Raw genomic sequence first — 25,554 nt, forward strand, 5'->3', positions numbered from 1 at the left:
CGGGGCGGGGCGGGCCGGGCCGAAAGCGGGCGGGGCTCTCGGTACGATGCGCGGTGCAGGGAGCAGGGCTGGGGTGGCGCGGGTCGTGGATGCGCCGACGCTGTGTGGCGTAGGGCAGAGAGAAGGGCTGGGGTTGTAAGTCGGCCCCTATCTAGGAGGGGGCAGCAGTCTCTCTGCATGCAGGGCCCAGGAACAGTTTGCCTTTCCGTGACCTCTCTTAGCTCTCTCCTACAGTCGCAGGCCATTTTGCAAACTCTTCTTAGGGCTCAGAACCACCCTGCATCCTTCCGGTAAATATTAGCCTCGTTGTACAAAAAATGGGGCAGAAAGGGGCTGTAATTGACATGAGATCATGTAGCAAGTGAGAGGCAGAGCTGGGACGAGAACCCGCAAGTCCAGCTGCCCTATCACCTTAGCCTGTTTGCTCCTGTGAAACGTAATGTTATCCTAAATTTGTGATTAATATTTTTCCCTTGGCCAAGCTTAAACAGCAATTAGCATAATTTCATTTTCAGTCTTTATTTTTTTTCACATCACAAACAAAGAGCTGCAGAACTAAACATTTGTATAAGCAGCTTACAGGAAGCTGCATTTCCCCCCCAGCTCCCTGCATCTTCACTGTTACAGAACTAATATCTGCAGTGAAAATACCTCTGATCTCCGTCTTCTTTAAACCTGGGGAGCCAAATGCAGCCCTAGCCGCAGAGGTATGACTTTAGTAGGAACAGCAGTCACTAGCACCACAGCTGAATTAGGCCCAGGGTGTCATAAAGGTGCAAGTACATTTTAAATTTTCTGTAAAAGTACCATGCAATATGGGCCCAGTTGATCCAGTCCCTTAAAGTGAGCAGTTACGTCAGGAATCAACTCGGCGAAGGGTGACCAGATAGCAAGTGTGAAAAACTGGGGTTAGGGGAGAGAAAATAGGAGCCTATATAAGAAAAAGGCCCAAATATTGGGACTATCCCTATAAAATTGGGACATCTGGTCACCCTAATTTGGCCTAATCTGTATCTCCCATATGTTATTTCTCTAAAGTACAGACTATTATATTGAATCTTTCTTAAAAGGTCCCCTTTCTCCAGCTTCTATTACTAGCACTATTATTGTTAGGAGATACAGTACCTATACTATAACTTTCTCCACCTTACAGGGCTGGGGGGGAAATCCCATCCCTCCCTGGAGAGCTGGTCTGAGGAGGCCAGGGAAGCAGACTGAAGTATGTGAGTAATGCTAAGATTAAAGTTAGCCATCTCATGGGACTTTAAAACAAACAAACCAAAAAAACCTGCATGTGAAAACTTGCTTCATGCCTGTGTTGAGGCAGCTGAAATAATGATAATACAAGATGTAAGTCAGAGAGGTGGGTGTGAGGGATTTGGAGTTGCCTGTAATAATGAATGAATATTATGTGTTGACTTGATAATTGTGATGCCTAGTGCATGTATATATTGAATTAATGCAATAGCAGGATTGTCAGGAAGGACACCCAGGAAAGGTGTGGTGGTGGACACATATCTCTTAACCAACATGTGAGAGACAATCCAAAAGCCATTAATTTTGATGCCATAATTCATCCCTTTGGACCTGCCACACAGGTTGCGGCAGGAGTGACTCAGGCCCTGTGAAGGAGGATGGGAATCAAAAGATCCAGGAGGATTAGGAGACACACACTTGCTCAAGGAGTGTACAGGTTTTTGAGACGGACACCCAGCCTCCAACAGTTATGATTCTCAGTAAAATAGATGTGTGCGTAGACCTCTTGTTTTAAAATCCTCTCTCTCGTGATATTTTCTTTGTACTGTTAAGATTAAACAACACTTTGGGTTAGGAAGGGTGCCTGGTCCCTGTATTCACTGCTGGATACGAGCTTCTAAAGAGCAGTTTCCACACATTGTGAGCCTAGGCAGACCTGTTCTGGTAGGGACAGTCAATACATGGGACACTACAGACCAGGGCCCCACTCTCAGAGTGGTAAAAACCACATGATTCTACCTTAGGAGAGGTAAAGATGGGAGATCTGAGACTAGGAAGAGACCCGAGAGAGTTCAGAGGTGGAGCTAGCCTTGTAACCATGACCATGGGAAAAGTTACAAGGCAACAAATGCAGTATAGTAATGTGTCTTGGAAGCTTCTAAGAACAGAGAAAGGAGCAGTGTAGTCCCAATGTAGAAGTGCAAAAGAAATAAGTGGGGAATGTGGAATGGGAGGAACACTGGGAAAATGAATGAATATAAGAGGGAGTCTATTAGGTGGGAAGGAAGGAAGTGTGCTGGGAAAGTCCATGGGTGAGGGTTGGGTCACTGCAGGAAAAAAAATCAGCACCACCATGACGCTAGGGATTTAGCCTTCTTTCTCCAGAACACAGGAACTGGAGTATGTGTGCCCTACCCTGCCAGTGAATAGGAAAGGATATTGAAGAAATCCCTATTAGCAATAGTTTATGAACCAGCTCAGTTATGTGACAATGAGTGATTACACCTCTGTAGAAACTCTGTTTTTAATGTAGGCATGATGGCCTAGTGTGCAAATAATAGGGCTAATCATATCCCCTCTCGAATGACTAATAGGTAATCCTTCATTCTAAGTGCTCAGGGAAGGGAGAATACATAATACAGGGAAACCTAGATTTGGATGACATTCATAGTATAACATGAAACAGCAAGAGACAAGAAAGTAAGTAAAAGCAACTGCTCTGGCTTGAAGGCCCAGGTAGGCACAAGGAAATCACTTTTGCCCAGATTTCAAAAGTAAATTAGGAGCCTAAATTTCAAAGTAAATTAGGAGCCTAATCACACTTAACAATTAGATTGACTAGCTATATCACTCAAAGCTGTAAAAAATTTCATGCCCTGCCTGCCATAGTTATGTTGACCTAACCCCTGTGAAGACAGCTAGGTGGATCGAAGAATTTTTCCATCAACATAGCTATCGCCGCTCAGAGAGCTGGACTAACTACATTGATGGATAGGGTTTTTCCATCAATGCAGGAAGCATTTACACTATAGGGCTATGGTGGCACAGGAACACTGCCACTGCTGAGGTTATGTAGCGGCCGTCATGTAGACATAACCTAAATCTCTTTGAGAATCTGAGCCTTTTTGATTATTAGTTATTTGTAACTATATAGCAGGTATAAACATTTAAAAAAAAAACACCACTACATTATCTTTGGCAGTGGCCCTCAGAGATGTATGGTCCAGTGGTCTGAACAAGTCTCTTACCTCAATCTCACAGATGGGGAAATTGAGGTTAATTCTTACCTATCTCAGAAGCATAGATGTCCAGTGAAAAGGGAGAGACCTATTCATTTTAAAAGCTAAAAAGTTAGCGTTTTCTGTGTCTCACAAAAATGTATTTACTGCAATGCTTTTTACTAAGGATCTGTTTTTTGTCACTACAGTGGTTCTCTTACCAACGGCACAGATTTAATTTATTTCTCATGGTACAGAGTGTGTGCAGTTCTCACTAACAGTCTTCAACCACTGGTACACTTACGCAGGGAAGTTGTGAAGATTAATCACACGGGCTGATTTTCAAAGAGTGAAAGCCCCGGATATGCAGATATTTTTACACAATTATCTTTATTTACATGTTTAATTACTCTGCATACACAAATATCCAAAATAACTGCACAGGAAAAGACAGGCACAAGTCGGGTTCTTACTATTTGTAAAGTACTTTACGGATGAAAAGCACCATACTGAATTAATAATTCCTCATGCTGCGAAACTAGAATGGAAACCACAAAGTGAAACAATGCCAGGTAGGTGTAGGACAGAGATTTAAATTCAAAAACACCACAACTTCTTCGTGGAGCACTGTGACATTACCCAGGGTACAGTCTGGACCAATGGACATCTGTGTCCCCTCAATTCTCCAACCTGGGGGTGACTTTTACACTGCTTCTCTGTGAGACCAACCACTCCTGGTCTGCTCTCTCTCTCAACCTCCAGGATGAAAATCACTAGCCAGCCACTCCTGAATAATATTACAGATGGAAAGCAGCAAATTCCCAGTCCCAGACTTGTCCCCAGAAATGTGAGTCTTGTACTACCCTGTACCCTCCTGGACAATACAGGCTCATAGAAAGTCCATCATTTCATTAATAGAAAATGATGTGCACAAATCTTATTATTCCAAATGGAGTTTCCCAAACACTTCAATCCAAACACACTGGCTTAGATAAAACAAGTTTATTAACGACCGAAAGAAAGATTAAGTGATTACAAGTAATGAGGCATAAAAGTCAGAATTTGGCTATAAGAAAATAAAAGGTAAGATGTAACTAATATCTCACTTAACAAGCTAAGTGAATTGAAAGCAAAATGTCTCTCTCATCACATGGTTTTGCAGTCTTATTGGATGCCTTTCAGCCAGAACCCATTCCCCAATCCAGTGCTCCTTTCCTTGTCTTTCAGACGTTGTGAGCAGAGAGAAAGGGAGGAGAGAGAATCTGGGGAGTTTGCTCCCCTTTCTTATAGCAATTCTCTTATTTGAGACTCATCTCCAGCTGGGGTTCAGGCAACAGAAAGTCTGTTTTCAAGGGAACCTCCAGCTGTTCCATTACCAAGATGTATATTTCTTGCTCAGACCCTTCTTCCTGCCAAAGAATGGCCGCTTAACCAAGTGATAGTCCATTTGAATATGTTGACACCTAGCTTAGGTGTTGGATAGCCTTTTGTCTCTGAGGAACTGGTTTCCCCAGACTTGGAACATGTCTTATACAATAGAACTTTATAACTTCACATACAACGTTGCCACTCATATTTTACCAGGACGGTGGTGTTCAGCAGATGAGTTTTCAAATGATACCTCATCAGGCATACTTTGTACAAAATCCAGTTTGTAAAAAGGGTGAACATGAGGGTACAGACTGTCACAAGCACAGACAGGACAACTGACGAGTTCTGTTCAAGGTCTACGTGGTGTTTGTGAGCCTAAAGTTACTGCTGGAAGCCTTTGGACAGCAAAAAAAATTAGGCACCAGGATATTGCATGCTCCCACATTGTGTCTGCCTGAAGGCTGTCAGGATTGAACCTCCAACAGAGGCCTGCGCATGGTAGAGCAGAAAATACACTAATGCTTTCCATCTGTGCCTAGGAATGGGGCCTCTTGCACCTCCTTAATCCTCCTCTCACCTCATGGCTGGCTGCCATTCCTTCTGCCTACTCAGACACACCATCCCTTTTTCAGTCTTCTCTGTTGTTTTTATTGGTTTCTTGTGCTGATGCCTAAACCCATTTTTTTTCTGTCAGCAGCTCCAGTCATTGCATTGGAATCCCTGGTATGAGACAAGAAGAGAAGGCTTCGGGTACAGTGGGATTACTGCTGCATTGTTATGAAGGCAGCCACAGCCACCATACTTTTCCTAGCTACCTTCGCCCTGCTCTCTTCAGGTAAGACTGGTACAGAGGGGGAGGGAGAAGGGTGACAATCATCAAAACAAGTCTCAGGCACTTTATGATTGTTCTTTTTGCTTCTTATGGTACAAAATGGTTGCTGTTAGGTCTGTGTCTATTCTGATTACTTCAATTCTCATCTGGTATTAGTCTCCCTGTTTGATCTGTGGCAGATGTTGACTTAATTAGTGATTCTTGAAAACAGCTTAATGCAGCTGTTCCTTGGCACTTTATTGCAAGGTTGTTGGCTTTGAATAGTTGATGGGACCTGTTTGTTCTCTAGCCTTAACACAGTGAAACAATTTAGGCCTAGCCTGCCTCTAAACTTCAGGTCAACTTACCTACGCAGTTTAGGACTGTGGAAAAATTTCTTGCCCTAAGCACCGCAGTTATATCAACCTAACTTCCTGCGTAAATGCAGCTAGGTGGATGGAAGTATTTGTCCACCAATCTAGTTACCGCCTCTCGGAGAGATGGATTACCTATATTGACAGAAAAACTCCTTTTGTCAAGGTAGAAAGCATCTGTGCTACAGAGGAACAGCAGAGGAACAGCTGTAATCCCATAGCTGTACTGCTGCAATGTAGACATAACCTTTGTATATTTGGAATGGGGCATCTTAGAAACTAAGGGTCTCTCAAATCCAGCTGAACTATGATTAAAGCAGGGAGCTTGGCAGCTCCTGACAGAGTTGGCAGTTTACATAATTAAACGTATACATTTTAAAATAAAATGCTAATTTCTGCAAAAAACAAAACAAAAGCAAAACCCAAACCCAACCCTATATTAAGAAAACATTAAAGTTACACAGCTAAGCACTTAAAAATCAGGGAGCTACAATGGTAAAGTTGAATATATAACGCTTTGAATGCATTTGACCTGGTCTTTAATTACATGTTTTTGTTTACACTGGGTCCTCTCTTCAGTTACATGATCACTTATTAATTTGCATTTAACATTTTTTTTTTATAACTTTAAACCAACACACAGCATTTCTTCGTACCATGTATGACAATGTATTCTGGACAAAATGTCCATGAAAGTCATTTAAATTAAGAGTGCACAGTAAGCTGTACTTATACAAAAAGAAAAGGAGTACTTGTGGCACCTTAGAGACTAATTGGTTAGTCTCTAAGGTGCCACAAGTACTCCTTTTCTTTTTGCGAATACAGACTAACACGGCTGTTACTCTGAAACCTGTACTTATACAGTGCACCACAGATTAATTCTAGAGTTTAAGATAAGAGTGAAAATTTACTAGCATCTATAGGCCAGTTTAAGTCCCAATCCTGCAAACATTTGTGCATGTTCTTAACTTCATGCATAAAACTAATCTCATTGACTTCAAGGGGGTTACTCATGTGCACAAAGTTAAGCTTGTGCATACATGTTTGCAGGATTCAGGACCAAATCTGTAACTAAATTAGCTTCATAGCTAATTGCCTTCTCCACTGAATATCACCAAGGAAGGCTGTGCTGATGGCTGAAAAGAATGTATAGGACATGGGTGCTAACTATTAAACACATTCCTATGAGAACGTACTATATTAAAAAGCCTACATCAGTAAAGAGACCGACCATTATCACAGCAAAATTAGAATTGTCCAAGAATGAAAAATATTACCAAAAACTGTGCCTGTGCAACTGAGGTTATAGAAAATGTTTTATTATATACTGTATTATTTCAGAAACAATAATACTTGCACTTATTATGAAGACTGAACACATATGGAAATAATCAGAGATCAGACTTGATCAGTTTCTTTTGATATGTGCCATCAGGACCTGTGATTCTCTCAGAATGCTTTCAAGCATTAGTTAACCTGTATGTCACCCCTGCAAGGTAGGCAGGGATGTTCATTTTACAGATGAGGAAATTAGCACAATAAGAAATCTGTCTCTGCTTCAGATTCCACAGTCAGTGAGAGAGTTGGGAAAAGAACTCAGAATTTGTGATTCACAGTCTTATACTGTAACCTCTAAAACTGAGTTCCCTCCCACAAACCCCACTGCAGGAGCTATGGAAATGTTTAGTCGGTTCTATGTAGAACTCTAACCTGAATGGATGCGGTCAATTTAGTAGCTAGTTCTTTATCTTGTCTCTGCTTTTTAGTATCAGTTCAAGTCTGCTACTGATCTGGGATATACAAACAACAGTCCTCATCCTTTTTACTGACAGTGTCATTTCTGCCCCCACTAACTTTGGGGTAAGGTGAGTCTGGGGTTAATGACGATCAGCTAACAAACACAACTTGACATGTAAAAATTAGCTGCAAAATCCTACTTAAAATCATGTTAGTGAAAACATGGCAGCTAACCCAGTTTAAAACATAACCTATTTTCTGTGTAAAGAATGGCCTTCATGATGCTCCATTCAGCTCTATGGGCTGCTTTCATGGGAGAGAGCCAAGAACAGAATTCCAATTCCAGCTCTGGCACTGGTTTTCAGTCTCGTCTTGGGAAAGGCATGTAACCTCTCTGCACATCATCTATAAAACGAGGATAATATTTCCTGCCTACTTCATGGCAGAGTGGTGGGGTGGCAAGGATTAATGTTTGTCAAGTGCTCTGAGAATTTAAAATGTTCTAGAAACATTGAGTATTTACAAGCTACCCCAGTTCCTGTTCCTCCTTGGCAGATTTCAGCAAGTGAAGCAAACTTCTCTAACCAAAGGAAAGTCCAGGAAACAGTTTTTCATTGTCCCCTGGATAACTTAGGCAGCTATGTTGTTTAGGAACAGGCCCAAGCCGTAAAATTCCCATCGTGATCTCAAAAGCCCAAAGTTCGGTAGTGTTTGGATCTAGGGTTTTGGTTCAGCATATTATATATAGTATCTGATTTTTGCAAATGACTGCTGATTGGGGTATAGAGTTCAAACTCACCCTTAGATCACCCCTTTTTTGGGGCGGGGGGGGGATCTGGTGCTTTTAGTGTGGGCCTCTCATTATTGAAAACAGAATCCTAGCACTGAAGGGGTAGTCGCAGGGAAATAGTCAGGAAATGTTGTTCCCGTTAAAGATGAGACTTTCCTCCCTTTGGCACTTTGACCCTAGAAACCAGTCTACTTTTTCCCTGTTAAAGAACAAAAACTAAAATCAGCTATGGTCAGTTTCCTCCGTCCATGTCCCTTCTTCTGAATCTCCCTCTCCCCATTTAAAGAGCACGTGTCTTGCCTTCTGATCCTTCAGGGAAGAAGTTCAGATGGTGCACGCTGTCTGACCTGGAGCAGAGGAAGTGTGCTGAGTTATCTAAAGTACTCCTGGCTGTCCTACCTCTGGCTACAATCAACTCCTTTGCTAAGGTTTCCTGTATCAGAGCTCAAAATACTCATGACTGTATCGACAAGATCAGGGTGAGTCTGCAGAGAATCCCAGAGTTTATCTTAACCCAAAGTCTAGTTCTTCTGTAGCGGGATGGCGGGGGGGGTAACTACTACTACACAGAATCCCTAGGGAAGTGAAAATCTAGGCAATCATGGCGATGCTATTTCATCTATGACAAAATACACAGTATCTGCGCAGGCAAGAAGAATCCAGATGATAAAAATCACTAATCAGTGTTACAGCTAATGCTGAGCCAAAACAGAATCTCTGCTACACCTTTGTAATCCCAATGAAATAAATAAGAGCTGTGTGGGAGCAAATGAGCAAAATCTGTCTCCTCCTAGCAGCTGTTAAATCATGAAGACATACCAAAAGTCCCCTTGGCTTTTAGGTTTCAGTTCTAGTTCAACTATATTTAACAATTTTTCTGCCCCTCCCCATTTAACCTCTAGTTAATCTTTCCTGAACCAAAGAGCTATCCTTTTTCCAAATAAAAATATCTTTGAATTATAATTTATATGAGATGAGGCAGTGAAGTGACTGGAGGTTTAAGACAGCTTTCACTGATGGGATGATGCTTCTCATACTGCTGTGTGCATTTAAGGACAAATTCCTTTGGGGAGAAAGGAAAATACAGCCCTGGCCTTCCTAGTAGTAGTTCAGTTTCGCTAATGCGTCTGAAACCTGACTGGGAAAAGGGAATTCAGTCTCCATTATCATTCAGCCCTGGCTTCCTCCACTGGATCCCAGCTCTGACTTGGAAAAAACAGCTGCTCCTGAGGTCAGAGAAGAACCTTGTCTCCACCTCTTCATTCAGTCCTGAGCTCCTTGTTAATAGATTATAAAGCTATACTTAGTAGGAGCTGCAGATAGTATGATTAAGGAAGGAACCCAGAAGTGTCTGAAAGGTTTCTGGGGATGAATGGTGAGGAGAATACTCAGCCAGTATTGGTGGATATGGAAGGAAAGAAAAAAAAAAAAAAAAGATCTGGAGTAAAATCCAGACCTCACTGAAGTCAATGAGAGTTTTTCCCATTGACTTCAGCAGAACCAGGATTTCATCCTTGGGGTGGAAGGATAAAAGGAAAGGTGGAGAAGGGATGTCATCTTGCCAAATTAGGCTTGTGAAGAATACTCAGGCTTCATGCAGGATGAATACTGACACAGACAGACATGTTACATATTTGACAATCAATTCAGGTTGACATTCCACCATGCCAAGAAACAGGGATCCAACCAAAATTGAGGCAAGCATTGTGAAAAGTCTGTGGTGAGAGCTCTAGTCTTCAAATCACTCATTGTTCCCATGGACGGAGGGACTCTCTTAAATGGATTTTTTTATTTTGAAAAAAGGTGAATAAAGCAGATGCTGTCTCCTTGGATGCTGGAGATGTTTATTCTGCTGTGAAGCTATATGGCCTAACTGTGGTGGCAAAGGAGATCTATGAGGAAGGTAGGTTAGCAGGAACGCCTGTTTCTAAAATACCTTCACTGTAACCGAATGTTATCACTAAGATAGAAAGTAACAGAGAAAGCACTACAATGGATAACTCTAAGGAGACCTCAGCCCAGAGCGGTATAGGAGAATCAATCCTATCCTCAGCGAGAGAAATTATCTGTAGTGGTTAGAGCAGAGGATCAGATTTTATTCCTGCTTTGGACAGTGGCTCACTACGTAACAAAGTAATCTGCCCCATCTCTATGCCTCAGTAGCTCTGAGGAGCTCTCATCATTTCAGAGGGGTTTTGAGAGGCTTAATATAAGTTTGTAAAGCACTTCGAGATAAAGATGTCAATAATATCCTGCACTTAAATAAAATTTTTCATCCTCCAATCCTGTCCCCAGTACCTATAACCCACCCCTTCTTCTGTCTCTGGAGATCCATTTCCCACTGCATACTGGAGTTCCAAGCCTTGCAGCTAGACGGAAGATACATCCCTACCTTTCCCCCTTATCACAAAGCCCTTATGAAACACATTGAAAAATGGAAGGGAAAAGAACAGGACTGAGCAGTGGGTTGGAGGGGGTTGACTTACAAGGATGGAGTAAGAACTAAAGCCTGGCCCAACCAAAACTAAAATTTCATGATTGAAAAGATCTGAAGGGAGTAAACCCAAAGGAGGGAGTTGAATTAGAGTGATATCTGGGGGAATAACTGGGAAAAAAAGGGATGAAATTAAGGAAGGGAAAAATATTTGGCTGAGTATCAGAATCATCATGGAATTAAGACGTATTAGGCTGTGAAAGATTCAGAAGGTAAGTGCCAGAAGCCCCATTGGTTGCAGAATCTGAAACTAGATGGCACAAATGCTCAGTGCAGTGTTTCATGCAAACAAGGCTACATTGGCCTTGGACAGATGGACTGGATTTTCTAATAGACCTTTTCCATCTCTAAGTTCTATATTGCTTGCTTTGCATGTTGGTAGCTCTTGGCTAGCTGGTAGTGTCTTGGCAAACATGGCAGTAACATAACCAACAGAATGTTCCTTTCAGACCAACTCTCCTTTCCCTGCTTATGCTGGTAACTGCATTTCTTACATTTTGAGACTTTTTCCCTTAGCCCTGGAACAGAGATCCTCACATCGCTGTGCACCGCAGCAGTTGTCCTAAGTTTATTAAAGGGATAGTTATTCTTCCTGTATCTCCCCTTTCCCATCATTAGGAAACTGTGTGTTTGCTGTGGCCATTGCCAGACGAGGAACTTTGGATATCCAGAGGTTAAGGGGGGTGCGTAGCTGCCACAATGGAGCCAGGTGGACATCAGGCTGGAACATCCCACTGGGCTTCCTCCTGGCTAGGAATGAGCTCCTCTGGGATGAGGATCAGCCTCTGAGCCAAGGTGGGTGAGTGGACGGTGACCAACACCATGGGGCCAAGCTCCTGCCTATGTAAAGGAGAGTAAAGTGGTGGCAGGTATAACACCCACTGAACTATGCGGAACACACCAAGACCAAAGAGCCTCTGGGTTGGTGGACCAGATATCCACTTGGCTAGCAGCAAGTGGCTAAGCTTCCCCCTCTTCTGCCAGTGCCTTTTCAGTGATCCCTCACAACAGAAAATCTATGTTAGCAAGAGCAACAGGAAACATCTGTGTTCTGTATTTAATGGGAGGTTAGGGAAAGGGAAGCACTGTACAGTAGCTTCTACAGCATATCGTCTTACCTTTCTATCGTGCCTTTAATTCCAAAGGATCCCAAAGCCTTTGACAAATGATGGACCTGATTCTTCACTCACATCTCACCAAATGGAGGATTGGATCCTATGGCTGCCCAGCACCAGTGAAATGCAGCCACTTTTGGGATGGAGAGTAGCAATCAGCTGTGGTATAGCAAGTACACAACAGTGAGCAGAGGCTGGTCAAAGACTCCAGGTTCTTATAGAAAGTGCCACAGATTCTTTAATGAACACACAGAGCAGACAGGGCCCTGGTTTTTAAGGGTAGGGGGCCCACATGCAGGAAGTGCACAAAACTCAATTTAACTCCCTCAGAAGGAAAAAAGATGGACTTGACCCAACCAGGCTTTGACCCTGTAGTTTCAGGAAGTATTTCATACCTGAAGCTTGGACAACCAAGCCATCCCCACTGGAGACTAATAACTTTTTACAAGTAGCACTTAAGGAATGCTACTGTTATCTCTTCCAGCCTTTGCCACTTGACTGTTTTTCTTATGTCTACAGTGATCAGTCAATATTTCAATGCCAGCTGCATCCCTGGTGTTGGCGTCACCTCTCCTCAGCTCTGTGCTCTCTGTCAAGGACCGAAATCCTACGTTAGGAACAAGAACCACTTCTGTGAGACCAGCAGCAGTGAGCCCTTCTACGACTCTGAGGGAGCCTTCAGGTGACCTCACCCCCACTCTGCTTGCATTAGAGGTGGCTTGGGGGTTGGGAGGAAGAAGGGATGGCAGGAGGAGAAAAGCAGGTTTAAGTGCTAATGGATTGTGTTCATCTCTCTGCAGGTGCTTGAAGAATGGGGTAGCAGATGTTGCTTTCCTAGATCACTTAACTATAATGAATGGCACAGGTAAACCCAAGTACTCAGATTTCTGTTGGCCTGCAACTTGTATTCTTTTCTACATGGTTGCTTTGTGGGGAGATGCCCAATGCATTATCGATTCCAGTTTGAGTTTAATCTAGGCAAGCAACTCTTGAGGGTATGCCTCAGATCTCCAAGAGTCAGAGGGAAATGGAGAGTGGAAGGTTAGGAGGGGAATGGTGGCTCAAAGGAGATGTTCTTTGTCAGAACCATCAAAGCTTTCCATTTTAGATTATTGCCTTAGCTCTCAGTCACTATTTATACAGAATGGCTCATCGTATATCAATGAGGAACCCTTTAAAATTCCATGGGTACCTCTGCTAGAGGAGCAGTTTTCATTGGCCAGGCTTTTTACTTGACCAAAAATTTGCATCATATACCCAAGGTCATTCATTCGCAGGGGTCTAGCAGCTTTTTTCTTTAAAGAAGATTTAAAATTATTGCTTCTCAGAAAGCGTCTCAAATTCCCCAGCCCATGTCCTTGTGCTTTAACGTCTCTCTTTGGTAAGGGGAGCAGCACAGAGAGAAACCTTCCCTGCTGATAGTTAGTATTCACTGCCCTGCTTGGGCACTGAGACTTGGAGCAGGCTCCCTTGAAATACGTTGTGTCTCCCATTCCTCTGCCAGGCCGGGTTTCACTTCACAGCTTTGATAGCTGCCCTGTTGTTTTAGATTCAGAACAAGAGGAATATGAGCTCTTGTGTCCTGATGGATCCACAGCGAAGCTGAGTGCCTATGGCACCTGTAACCTGGGTCGTGGGCCTGGGCGTGCCATCATCAGCCGCCACAACTTCCAGAAGATCACCAAGAAATTCCTCACCCTGATCCAGGTAATTTGGAACTGCTAATCAGGTTCCAAGCCCTCTCTGTGTGTAGATGGCATGAGCTAGACTGCAGGTGTTGAGGCTGCTCTGGGACATCCAACATGGTCATCTGCTAGGACAGGTACCCTGGTGGGAGTTCCAAAGGCTATTGGAGAGAGAGGGTGAGCGCGCACAGTCTTTTAAGTTAGATCAGAGTATCAAAGTAATACGATCTTGGAGAGAGAGGGCAAGAGTGGAGGTCTCTCTCTGCTCTCCAGGATACTAATAGCTGCTTAGTGTAAATTTGGAGAGATCTTTGCTCTCGCTACATCCCTCCATTTGCTATTAATGTGCGGAGGGTGGAGATCTTTAGATAGTAACGTCCAGATCCTCAAACATATTTAGGTATCTAACTCCCACTGAAGTCAATGGAGTTAGGCACCTAAATATCTATGGGACCATTTTTGTACATCATGTATTAAAATCAGTGCTTGATCCTGATTGGGGCCTCTGGGCATATCAATATATATATTTAACAATAGCGTCCAGCAATTACCAAGAAAATCTGATCCCGGCATCTGCCTGTACCCCCTTTCTCTGGAAAGAGGAGTCTCATTCCCAGTTCCAAGCCTGGACTCAAATCCAAGGGAAAAATAATCTGAAGCATATTTAAGAGGGAAGTGCTTGGAAAGCAGTAATGCCATATATTAGGAGGAGGTAATTTAATAGTATGGGCTTGGATCACCCTTGTGGGCACAGGAGGTGGTTTGCCTCTTTGGTCACAGGGGCAGGTGCACTCAGAGGAGAGATTCACCCATAGGGGAGCTTTAAACTTCCGCCAACTTCTGGCAGTGTCTTCCTGGGATACACACAGAACTAATGCGTCTCCTAGGCCTTTTGCCCAGCCACAGCCATTTTGTGGGCTATGCCCACCAGTTCCCAAGTGTCTCTTCCTCATCTCTCTTCCCATTCCCCCCTAAATAGAAAAGGTTTGCAATGGGCTGATGGTGCTACAGTCCCAAGCTTTCTCCCCTCCAGGTCAGGTTTCTCCCACCCCAGACCATCACCTGTGCTCTGCTGAGGCACTGAAGCAGGCACTGGTGTACAGCTCGACTAGGAGATGAGTAAGTGGGGGACAGTGTAACGACATCTGAGTACTCAACACTGCAAATGCTCGGGTGGGAGGAGTTACGCAAGAGGGAGTAACAAGGAATCTTGGCTAACAATTACGCAAGGGAAAATATAGGATGAATATCAGGAAAAGCTTCCTGACAGCAACCTCTATGAGACTCTGGAATAGTCTCCTAAGCAAAGTGGGCAAAGCGCCATCCTTTAGAGATATTTAAAATTACAAGGGACAAAGCACTACCTGAAGAACCATCCTGCTGTGGCCTGGGGAGATAGCTAGGTCTCCTCTAGCTCTAATCTGATTCACTCCTACAAGCTCAGGTAGGAGCGAGCAGTGGAGGGGGAGAGGCCAGGCCACTGAAATTGAAAGGAGGAACAAACAAGGTCTCCTTCCCTTTGACCTCCAAGTGCCCACCACTGTGAATTATTATGCAGTTTGTCATATGGTTCAGGGATGTCTGGGTGCAAGCCCTTGATTACTTCTCCATCCATCCTCATATTTACATTCTCTAGTGGATAAATAGTGCTTGTTGCCTCCGCTTCCAAGCATCTCATATTCATTCAAAACTGAACACCAACTGCATAAGATTTAAGAAAGTTCTTACAAACCTCCATATCCTGCCCCTGAAATAGCCCAGGGTAAGTGAATAATTTAACCAAAACAGATACATCTTATGCTGTAGTCTGGAGCTCCTGCCTGGATGCTGCAGATAGCAGTCTCCCCTGCTGGAGCAGAAAATGAGCATTGCAGCCAATCACAATAATCTGGATGGAACAGGAGAAGCAGCAGTTCCTCAAATAATTGGGTCCCAGACCATGTACAGATGGAAACCCACACTTAAGACTGATGCACAGAGGGTTTGCCCTAATCCCAGGGAGTGTTAGAGTTCTGAGTACGACATTATGATCACCCCGTGCTTGCCATGACTCTAGACAGTGGAGGTGTAGCAACAAGGCTGCTAGTCACAGAGGAAATGAGCAGCATCTCTACAGCTAAAGCCATTGTACTTTTCCTAGCATCTCTTTGGGCAGAAGGGAAAAGAAAGGGCCAAGTTTGAGCTCTTCACTTCAGTGCCATTCAAGGGGAAGAACCTGCTGTTCCACGATGCCACTCAGCACCTGCAGCTGCTCAAGGACAAAGCACAGATCTCCCATATCCTTGGCCTGGACTACGTAGCCCTCTTGAAGGGACTAGGCCATGAAGGTGAGAGCTCACCCAAGGGAATGGGACAGAAAGGCCCCCACCCCTTTGCAAGGGGGAGACATGCACAGACCCAAAGAAGCCAACTGGTAAAGACAGCTCAGTACATGGGTGGTGCTAACCCCATTGCACTCTCTTTCCTGCTGCTGCAGGGAGCTCACTGGACAACAGTGTGGTACGCTGGTGCTGCATCAGCAATGCTGAGCTCCGCAAGTGTGAAGAGTGGGCCCTGAACATTAAATCTGACCCCCTTGTCTGCGTCCAAGCCGCTTCAATGACCAACTGCATTGAGCTGATCAAGGTAAGAACCTATATGGAGTAAACAGGAACGCAAGGCACAGGCATGTCTGCCCTTTTCCCAAACACCTGGGGGCAATGGAGATAAACCAACTGAGGCGCTGCAGAAATTGAGACCAAGGGGTCCTCAGGCCCCCCCCTGCAGCCACTGGGGTATGGGAGAGATAGACAGTTACACAGGTTATGCAGGTTCTAAATTGTCACTACCACAATTTCAGGGTTAACTGCACCTTTGACAACACCTGTCCTGGTCTTCAAGGGCACCCACTTAAGGTCTCAGGCTCTCAGCCATCACCTACTTGCAGTCCCTCTGCACCTCACTGAGATTCCTCCAGCAGGTCTGACTTGGGGTCCAGTATCTGTCGTTAACCTTTCTCTATAGGCTACACAACAGTGTATAGCAGTTATCAACCAGCCTTCACACAGCAAAATATATTCATTTTTAGGCAAAAGTACTAGAGAAAAATGTATAAAAACCAACACACATTCCTATATGCATGCTAACAGCTTATTAGAGGTCACCCATCGGTCCTAGTAGGCCAAAGTCTTTCCAACCCTTCTGCAAGGTTCTGCCCTTTGGTGAATTAAAAGAAGACTGAAAATTAGTTCACACTCAGCCTTCTGACACCAAAAAACATTTTTTGTTTGAATCTATGAAAAACCAGATTGAATTAGTCCACACAAGCCTCCCCAGGGGATGGTACCTCTCTAAGAGTTGTTTCATCTTAGTGACTCACCTTAATCATCCCCTACAGTTTCCTAAAGAAACTGTGGTAACCCTCCTTCATAAATGTAATATTGTGGTCCCCAAAGATACTGCATGGGGTTGCAATATCTGTCACGGTCCCATGTGTTACTCTCTGATATTGTTGGCAGAGTAATGAGGCCGATGCAGCCACGCTGGATGCCACGCATGCCTACATTGCAGGGATATGTGGGCTGGTCTCAGTAGCTGCAGAATGTTATGGTGAGTTTTCTGTTCCACAATAATCCCTCAGGGGCTGGCATGGGGGAGACCAAAAAAACCCAAAAAACACTACCATTAAAAACCTGGTAAAATTGCCACACAGCTGTGCCTAGCTGCAAAGGCAGGGGAAGGAGAACCAAGAGATCTGAATATTCTTCCCAGTTCTTCCACTGACTGGCTGTGAGCTCTCGGGCAAGTCACTTCATCTGTGCCTCAGTTTCCCCACCTATAAAAGGAAGCAGTTATGCTGACCTGCCACAAGAGAGATGCTGCAAGTCTCCAATAAAGTGTTTGAAGTGTTTCACAAGCCTTGGATAAAATGCTGTAAATGCAAAGGATTATAGAAATTAATGGATGGGGTGCAAGATTCTTAGCTTTGAGAAACCAAAATCTAGAGAAAGCTGCATCTCCTCAGGAACTTTTGAGGTAAGTCTGTACTGCAATGAAAGACCTGTGGCTGGCTCATGCCAGCTGACTCGAGCTGCAGGGCTATAAAATTCTGGCTGTGGCTGGAACCTGGTCTCTGGGACCTTCCTCCTGAAACCAAATATCTACACTGCAGTTTTATAGCCCCAAATCCCAAATCAGCTGAGCCAGCCACAGCTGTGCCACAGGTCTTTTATCACAGTGTAGACATACCTTCAATGATGGGTGGAGGGAGGTGGGGGGGAAAAAAACTTTTTTCTGCACCTGTGAAGTCCATGACACCACATCCATTTTTGGAACAGGGAACGTGGCAGACCTTAAACCCTTCTCTGATCCAGCATGGCTGGGAAAGGGAGAAGACTATGATCGGATACTTGGATATGAGGAAGGAAACATTCCCATAGTCCAATTCTTCATCTAGCTGAGCAGAGTCCCTCTGTCTCAGTAACAGTCCGTGTCATTAGATCCTCTGCACTGAGTAAGTGCTCACTGCCAGACCCACAAGCCACGTGCACTTCATGGGTTCATTTTTCTATGGCGGGAATGCTGGCAATGTGAGTCCTAGCATAGGCCACCCCCCATCCACTGATTAGACTCTCCCAGATGCATCTTTCCTATACACGTGTGGTGTTCTTTAGTGATTATGTTGGTATCTAGTACATGCTCAGCGCACACTCAGCAACCAGTCACCAGTTCTTGTGTATATGGTTTTCGGTTTTCAAACATCACTCTGCTCTTGCTCATCTCTCCTGCCCAGGAGAGGGGTGTGCCCCAGCTGCTGGGAGAACAAAGAAGCTGACCCACCTTGCAGATAAAGGTAATGAAGGATCTTTGAGGTATGGGTTTCTACTTTAATGAAGTGGTTCCACCAGGATGCTCAGGCAACTCTGCTGGGGTAAGAGAATTCCTAAGACCTGTGAAAGTGGGGTGACTCCCAACTACTCAGCAGAGCAGCTAACAGCAATTGCAGGGCTCTGCTGGTTCATACTTTACCCCCATTGAGCCATGAGGATGTCATGCAGCAGACCCTCAGCCAAAACACCCAAACGCTTTCAAACAAAGCTCCATTAGGGATAGAGGAAGGTTAGGAGACAGGAAGAGGAGTTCTCGCTGTATGTAGAGGTCGTGATGGTACCTTGCCCTAGGCTGCGGCTGTTGGGACTTACGCTAGCATAAGGGGTGTGCACGCACTGGTTCTGGAAGAAAGAGAATCCTTCTGTCTGGGGGCTAGAGGCTTCACTGTTCCAGGCAGCAGTGCCAGGACTGAATTTTTGTGGCTCAGAAGACAATGCAGCTCTCAGTTCCCTGCAACTGAAAGAGCTCAGTACAGACGACAAGGGAAAGGGAGGCAGGAGTGTCATTTTAGGGAGGATATAACCGGTTCTAAAACTTGCTTTTAACACGGAGACTGTTCCCGTCCAAGATGTCTTGCTGTCTCAGTCTAACTGGTTCTTGTCATTGTCACACAGCACTGCCACCTGTCTACGCTGTAGCCCTGGCAAAGAAGAATGCCAGGCATGTAAATATCCATAACCTGAGGAGACGGCGTTCCTGCCACAGTCACCTGTACAGTCCTGGGGGGTGGCTGCTCCTCTCCAGGTACACAGTGGGGGCTCTGCAGAACAACACTGTGAACTGTGATATCGGCTCTGGTAAGGACTGCACCAGAATATCTACCAAGTGGACAAATGATGGTGCCAAGGGGTATGGGAAAGGGGGAGGGAGAGTGGAAAACTTGCGTCATTCTTACACATCACTTAAGACATTCGCCATTGCTCCACTATGTCCCTCCAAAATACTCTCCTGGTCAAATGGAGTTCTGGGGGAGCGCTGCTAATTACCTCAACATCTGAAATTATTTATAATGTGCTTATCACCACATTATGTTTAAAAATTTTAAATACTGCCCATAACAGACAGATACCCCATCCTCCCCAACAACTGCCCTCCATACCCAACTTTAAAACCCATAATTTAATACCTAATCAAAGTGTCTTGCACCGTGCTCTGAAGGTTGGCGGATTCAGTCTGTAATGGATCAGAGGGGTCAAGTGTTAGGAACCGAGCTGCCCTCAGTGTGGCTAATTAAAACTTCCAGATATTGGCAGGTGAGCAGCATCCCTGTGGGTAGATAATGTGATGCAGTCAGTATTCCCCCACAGACAGCCTTACTCACCTGCAAGGTTTAGTTTTACTTCTTTGCTGTCTGCTATTCTCCGTCACCCAAGCAGAAGTTAAATTTGTGAACTCTTTTATGGTAGGTCTTAGAGCATACCCACTCAGTGGATCAAGTGTCTGGTCCTCTAATCTTAGTAGCTGGGTGAGACAAGGAAACAGGCTCTGGAAATGCAAACTACCTTACAATGGAGAAGTACAGTAGCAGTCCCTGTCCTATATTAGGAAAGAACATATTTTTAAATGCCCCACATTGACTAATCCCATATTTTCCTTCTCTTAGCTTACCAGAGTTACTTTTGGAAGGGTTGTATGCCAGGAGCAGACAGGAACCTATGCAAAGTCTGTATTGGAGGTGGTGAGATGGAAGGGGAGAAAGAGTCCAGCAGGTGTGCTGCAAATCATAATGAACGCTACTATGGGAACATGGGTGCACTCAGGTAAGTCCCTCTGTTTGAGGCAAGGACGAAGCTTAAAAGCATCACCCAGAAATGGCTCATTTATTTTGCCTGCTGGTTTTCTAGGCAGGACTCGTATTTAAACGCTGGTAACCATAAAGATGGCCCTTGGGTCAGTGTATTTTATTTCAACTGCGATTGCTTTGGGACAGCTGAGCTGGCTGGAGATTTAAAAGTTATATAGCCATTTCTAATGGAAAACTAGACAAGATAGTGATTCTTAACTCATAATCCACTAATGATACTTGGTGCCCAAACCCAAGCCCACTCTGAGACCAACTGAAGAGGTAACAATTGCTCCACAGGGTCAGCCAGCACAACTGGTGTGGAATTTGAGCAAGTAGTAGTGCAGGATATGAAAGGCAATTATGTTGACAGGGAATCATTCCCACCACCTAATGGAAAGAGAATATAAAATAACTGGAGACAGAGAAGGCATAAATAGAATGTTCCACTCTCTGTAGTTGAATGGTATTAGCTTGGCAGCCCTAGAGACAGAAATCCAGATACAATATGGTATTGCGCGCTTCTTTATATTGCCCTGCCAATATGCCTCAACTCCAGTTTGGGAGTCAGCTTTAGGAATGAGGAGGTTATTCAGTCTCCATGCCCACTGAGACTTTGGTCTGTTTGCTGAGATTGCCAGCAAGGAGCAAATAGTTATTTGTAACAGACACTCGTTCCCCAAGACTTCCACTGAGACCACTAACTCATTTCACACATAGATTATCAGTTGCTTCAGCATATGGTGGTACCTTTTGGCAGCCAGTGACCTAGACTAGACTCAGATTAGTATCCAAACCCTTCAGTCATCTACTGCTCCCAGAAGTTCTAGTTTCTTAATCTGATATTGTGATAAACTATTGCTTTCCCTTGCACTAGGTGTCTAGTCGGCAGTCCCAGTGGAAGGAGCTTTGGGGACGTGGCTTTCCTGGAACATCATAACCTGCTCAAGAATATTGAAAGTGAGATTGTTTGTCCCATCCTTTGAGAATTTCAGCTGGTACCAAAGTTTCTTCCCACACAATGATCATGATTCCAAAACATCCACATACAAAGGTCTAATCTGAGCATGCAGCTGTTTTGTCTGGGTTTCAAGTCACAAGGACCTTTCTGCATTTGAATGCGCCAATGAAGCGCAAGATTCAGTTACAATTTAGTTTGGGGGGGTGGGGAAGAAGAGGGAAATAATCAATGAGAGCAGGAAGACAGGGAGAAACAAGACTTGGAAAGTGCCCATTTGGGAAAAAGGCCCCTGAATAGCTCCAGAAAACCCATTGACTCCCCCTGGCATCACAGCCTTGTCCAGAGGCAGCTGCAGTAGTTGTATACGCTTATGCTTGACCAGAGAGTGAAGAAAATCGGGGCAGTGAGGTAAGAGATACCACAGTATATGCTGAAGTGTAAAACCCTTGCTTATGCTGGGAAATGCTCTGTGGCTCCTACAGACTCTACATGACAAGAGAATTGATCTGACTTTATCATGGTGTGTTATTTTGGACACAAGAACAGTGAACATAAGTGGCTGCAAAAATCTCACTACTGAAATTAGCTACTTGTTCTCAACTAAGTTACTTCAGAAATGGCAAAAAGCAGAGCAGTACAACAGACAGAAGGGCTGCCAACTGGCATGTTTTAAAATGAAAATCAGTTTTGGTTAGAGGCGCTTACAATAGAAAAGCATTGAAACCCCCCAAACATTCCTTTTGCTGATCTTAATAGCAGATAAAACAGATCACAGCCTTCAGGGAGGGAAGAAGAAAAAGAAACTCCATTTTCATTTGGCCTTACAAACCACTAAGTAGAGTCTTCCCAACAGCACATTAAAATTTCTGCCGTCTAAATTCCAGGGAAAGGCGTTTGTAAGAGATTGTGTAGTCTTTCAGAAAAGATACACGTATCTATAACGAATTGGACCTCCATTAGAACAGACACACTGATTAGCAATTTCTGCAGAGCAGTTAATGGCTGAATGGTCATGGAGACTGAATTAGCTTTTCTCTAAAAGGTCTTTCCAGCGGCAGGTTGAGATGGATTGATGGGCTGATATGGCACTGATATACATTGCAGTTGTCACAGCCTACAGTCACTGAAATACAAAGCCTCCCTACAGAAACTCCAGTGTGCCCACTATACATCCTCTATAGAGGACTGTGGCAAGTTGTACTTCGAACACAGTGCACGGATTCTTTTTTTCCCTTTCCAATGCTAATACTTTGCATGGGATTTCACCTTGTCTCAACTGAGATCTAACTGATGGCGTGGACATGGGATTTACTGAGCTGAACCCTGCTGCCTCTCCATCTCCTTTGCAGGTCTGCAAAGCTCAGGTTGGGGTACAGGTTATACCCTCAACGACTTTGAGCTGCTGTGTCTGGATGGAAGGCGTGTAGCAGTCACGGACTGGGCAGACTGTAACCTCGGCCCTGTTCCTCCTAACATAGTCATGACTCGACCAGTGACTACCACCAAGATCCATGGCTTCCTGATGAAATCCCAGGTAAGGCAGAAGATGGGAAAGATTGTTATCCTGTTCTGGTTACATACTACTGAAAACCCCATCAAGGTCCAGAGTCCAAAACCTTCCAAACAAAATAAGAAATAAAGTACCGCCACAGCCAGCACTAAAGGTTTAAGACTGCACAGGAGACTAACGAAAAGACCATTCGGATTCACTAAAGGAGAGTTTCAGCACCAGTAGCTCCTACATCATGATCATATTCTTGCTGAGAAACAGGCCTCTGCGGTCCTGTAACAGACAATGAGTTAACATGAGGGAGGAGTTTGCAAGAGCCCCAAATAAGGCTATCACTAGCTGAACCTTATACATCTCTCTCTTCGTGAGGTTGCTACATGGCTGAAAAGTCACCTGCTTCATCTATTTTCTTTTCTGCTTTCTGAGTTTTTTTTCTTTTCTTTTCTGTTAAGGAAACTCTGGAAACAAATCTGGATTCTAAGTTCCATCTGTTTCACTCACAGAAGTATGGAGAAAGTGATCTGCTCTTTAAAGATGCTACTCAGTATCTTGTTCACACAAGTCACCTGGGCTATCAGTCAATTCTTGGAGAGCCCTTCTTTCAGCTGGCAGAATCTGTGTTTAACTGCACACATGCAGGTAATGTGACGTAGTTCATGTTGAGCTAGAACACACAACCTTAGAAGCATGCCTGGACAGTAGCTGTCAGCTCCTACTGACAAACTCATTTTTGCTACTTCAACTACTGCTAGGGAGTTCCCCCACAGCCAAAATTCCTGACAGCAATTCCTGCCTGTGGGCACTGGTATGTGAATGTTCTAGGGCAGTGATTCTCAAACTTTTGTCCTGGTGACCCCTTTCACATAGCAAGCCTCTGAGTACGACCCTCGCCTTATAAATTAAAAACACTTTTAAAATATATTTAACATCTTTATAAACACTGGAGGCAAAGCGGGGTTTGTGGTGGAGGCTGACCGTTCACAACCCCTCCCATGTAATTACTTCGTGACCCCCTGAGGGGGCCCGACCCCCAGTTTGAGAATCCCTGTTCTAGGGAGCTTCCCCACAGACAACATTGTTAAAATAACCGTTGCTCCCAGCAGAGACAGCACTTCTGCAGTAACACCCATTGACTGCACGGTTTAAGAGATTCTCACACGGGGGGGAAGACAGTGAATAGCTAAGCAGGTTATAGTTTAATCTTGTGGCTAAATTCAATGGTAGTGTAAAGCAGGCACAGGTTTATTGAAGACAGGTCCATTTATACCAGCTGTGATTTTGCCCTTTGATCTCCACAGACCAGCTCTGTGGCTGCGGGTAGGTGGGAAAGAGTCACTGATTTCTTTCTTGGAGATGCCAAGACTGGGGGAGAGAGGTCGGGTTTTTTACAGTTAAAATTTTAATTTTGCCTTTAAAAGGTACACTGTCACACTGAATTATTAAAAACCAAAACTCTTTTCAATAGTATGTCTGGAGAATTTTAAAATTACTATAAAAGTCTTGTATAAAGCTACTGAGAGTAATATCAAGGTATGCAGCTGGCCATCAACAAAACCATGAAGCCAACTATATATAAAGTGCTGTTAAAGGCAGAGTAAAACTGAAAATAAAAAGATTCATACTAGCATTTCAGTTTTACTGACTTTAGGTGTGGTATGTATGAACTGTTCAGACAGAACTGTAATTTTATAGTTGAGAGTTTTAATTAAAAACACTGTATTTTGATTTATAGACATCTTAGAATTCTGCAAACAGGATATCTGCACATCTTAGATATGCAGACATATCTTCAGACACGACACACAGAAGTTCCGCAAGACATCCACCACTGCCACCCAAGTTGAAATCAAGAGATGCCAAGAGGATTTTCACCACTTGAGACTGGCTATTTTCTGTTTCATAAAAGCAAGACAGACCTCGTTTAAATACTGAAAAAACCCAAACCTTGCAGTTACCTTGCACCTACTAATATATACACTCCCCCATTCCCCATGACGACTACTGGGCTGGAGGTGCTGATAATGCTTCTCAAATGTCACTCCCATTTCCTATCCAGAAGCACTGCCTGTTACCTACGTTCACTCCACTTGGTGTGGAGTATGGCACCATGCAGAGCAGTACAGAGCAGACAGCAAACCTTGAGACTGGGCCACTGGCATCAGAAAAGCAGCACCAGCAATTAAGATCAAAACGCAGTATTTCCAGTTTAAACCCCACTCCCCACCCCCACAATTCAGCATCTTTATAGGAAGGACAGGGGCCATGCTGAGGGCCACATTGGGCCTAGGAATTATTCCTCCCTTTACAGACCAAGTACATAACACAGGTTAGTGCGTCGTTCCCCTAACATGTTTTATTTATACTACATTTTCATTTAAAACAACTTGTTATCTGAGGTAACTACAACATTACTTTTATATGCATAGATCTTGCTATAGTTAGCCGCTACACACTACCTATATATTTACATCTAGCACAGACAAGCAATAAGTGTATCCATTTCTGCTATGAATAGGGAAGGGTTTATTTCTCTTCTGTTTGTATGACCAACCAAGAATGTGTACCAAATGAATCAATAGATTTTGCAGTTATCCCTTGGCAAATTAACAATCTATAATGAGTAAGTTTCTACCGTCAGAACCAGGTTCCTATATTCTTAATAGGAGGTGGGGATGGTGGGAAGGGAACAACAATGGAATTCCCATTCTTGTCCAAAAGAGCAGCACTTAACAGGGTATTTCTCATGACTGAGAATAATCTAATTTGTGTTCATCCAAACCTTAGGGAACCTTCTCACAATGTATATGGTTAAACTGTTTGCTTTTTACAAGAGGAGGTGCTGGAACACAGTGCAAGGTCT

The 25,554-nt window shown here is 44.0% G+C and overlaps 1 protein-coding gene across 3 annotated transcripts; it reads left to right on the top strand.

Moving 5' to 3' along the window:
* The first annotated feature begins 64 nt into the window (after positions 1-64).
* LOC102933337 (serotransferrin-2) lies at positions 65-25,301 on the top strand. 3 transcript variants are annotated; one of them, XM_027824023.3, is made up of 19 exons: positions 65-290; positions 1,154-1,223; positions 5,260-5,400; positions 8,593-8,756; positions 10,081-10,180; positions 11,390-11,566; positions 12,406-12,568; positions 12,687-12,751; positions 13,436-13,593; positions 15,712-15,898; positions 16,048-16,196; positions 17,069-17,159; positions 18,343-18,402; positions 19,055-19,237; positions 20,044-20,200; positions 21,101-21,183; positions 22,534-22,718; positions 23,147-23,333; positions 24,427-25,301. In XM_027824023.3, exons 3-19 carry the CDS (start codon positions 5,343-5,345, stop codon positions 24,465-24,467), a joined length of 2,208 nt encoding a protein of 735 aa, XP_027679824.2. In that variant the 5' UTR covers positions 65-290; positions 1,154-1,223; positions 5,260-5,342; the 3' UTR covers positions 24,468-25,301. The 3 variants fall into 3 exon arrangements, with proteins under 3 accessions (XP_027679824.2, XP_043385218.1, XP_043385219.1); XM_043529283.1 differs by having other exon boundaries at positions 5,263-5,400; XM_043529284.1 differs by lacking the exons at positions 8,593-8,756; positions 10,081-10,180 and having other exon boundaries at positions 5,263-5,400.
* Positions 25,302-25,554: the final 253 nt, after the last annotated feature.

This window comes from Chelonia mydas, chromosome 15 (assembly GCF_015237465.2).
Source record: "Chelonia mydas isolate rCheMyd1 chromosome 15, rCheMyd1.pri.v2, whole genome shotgun sequence".
Taxonomy (NCBI): Eukaryota; Metazoa; Chordata; order Testudines; family Cheloniidae; genus Chelonia; species Chelonia mydas.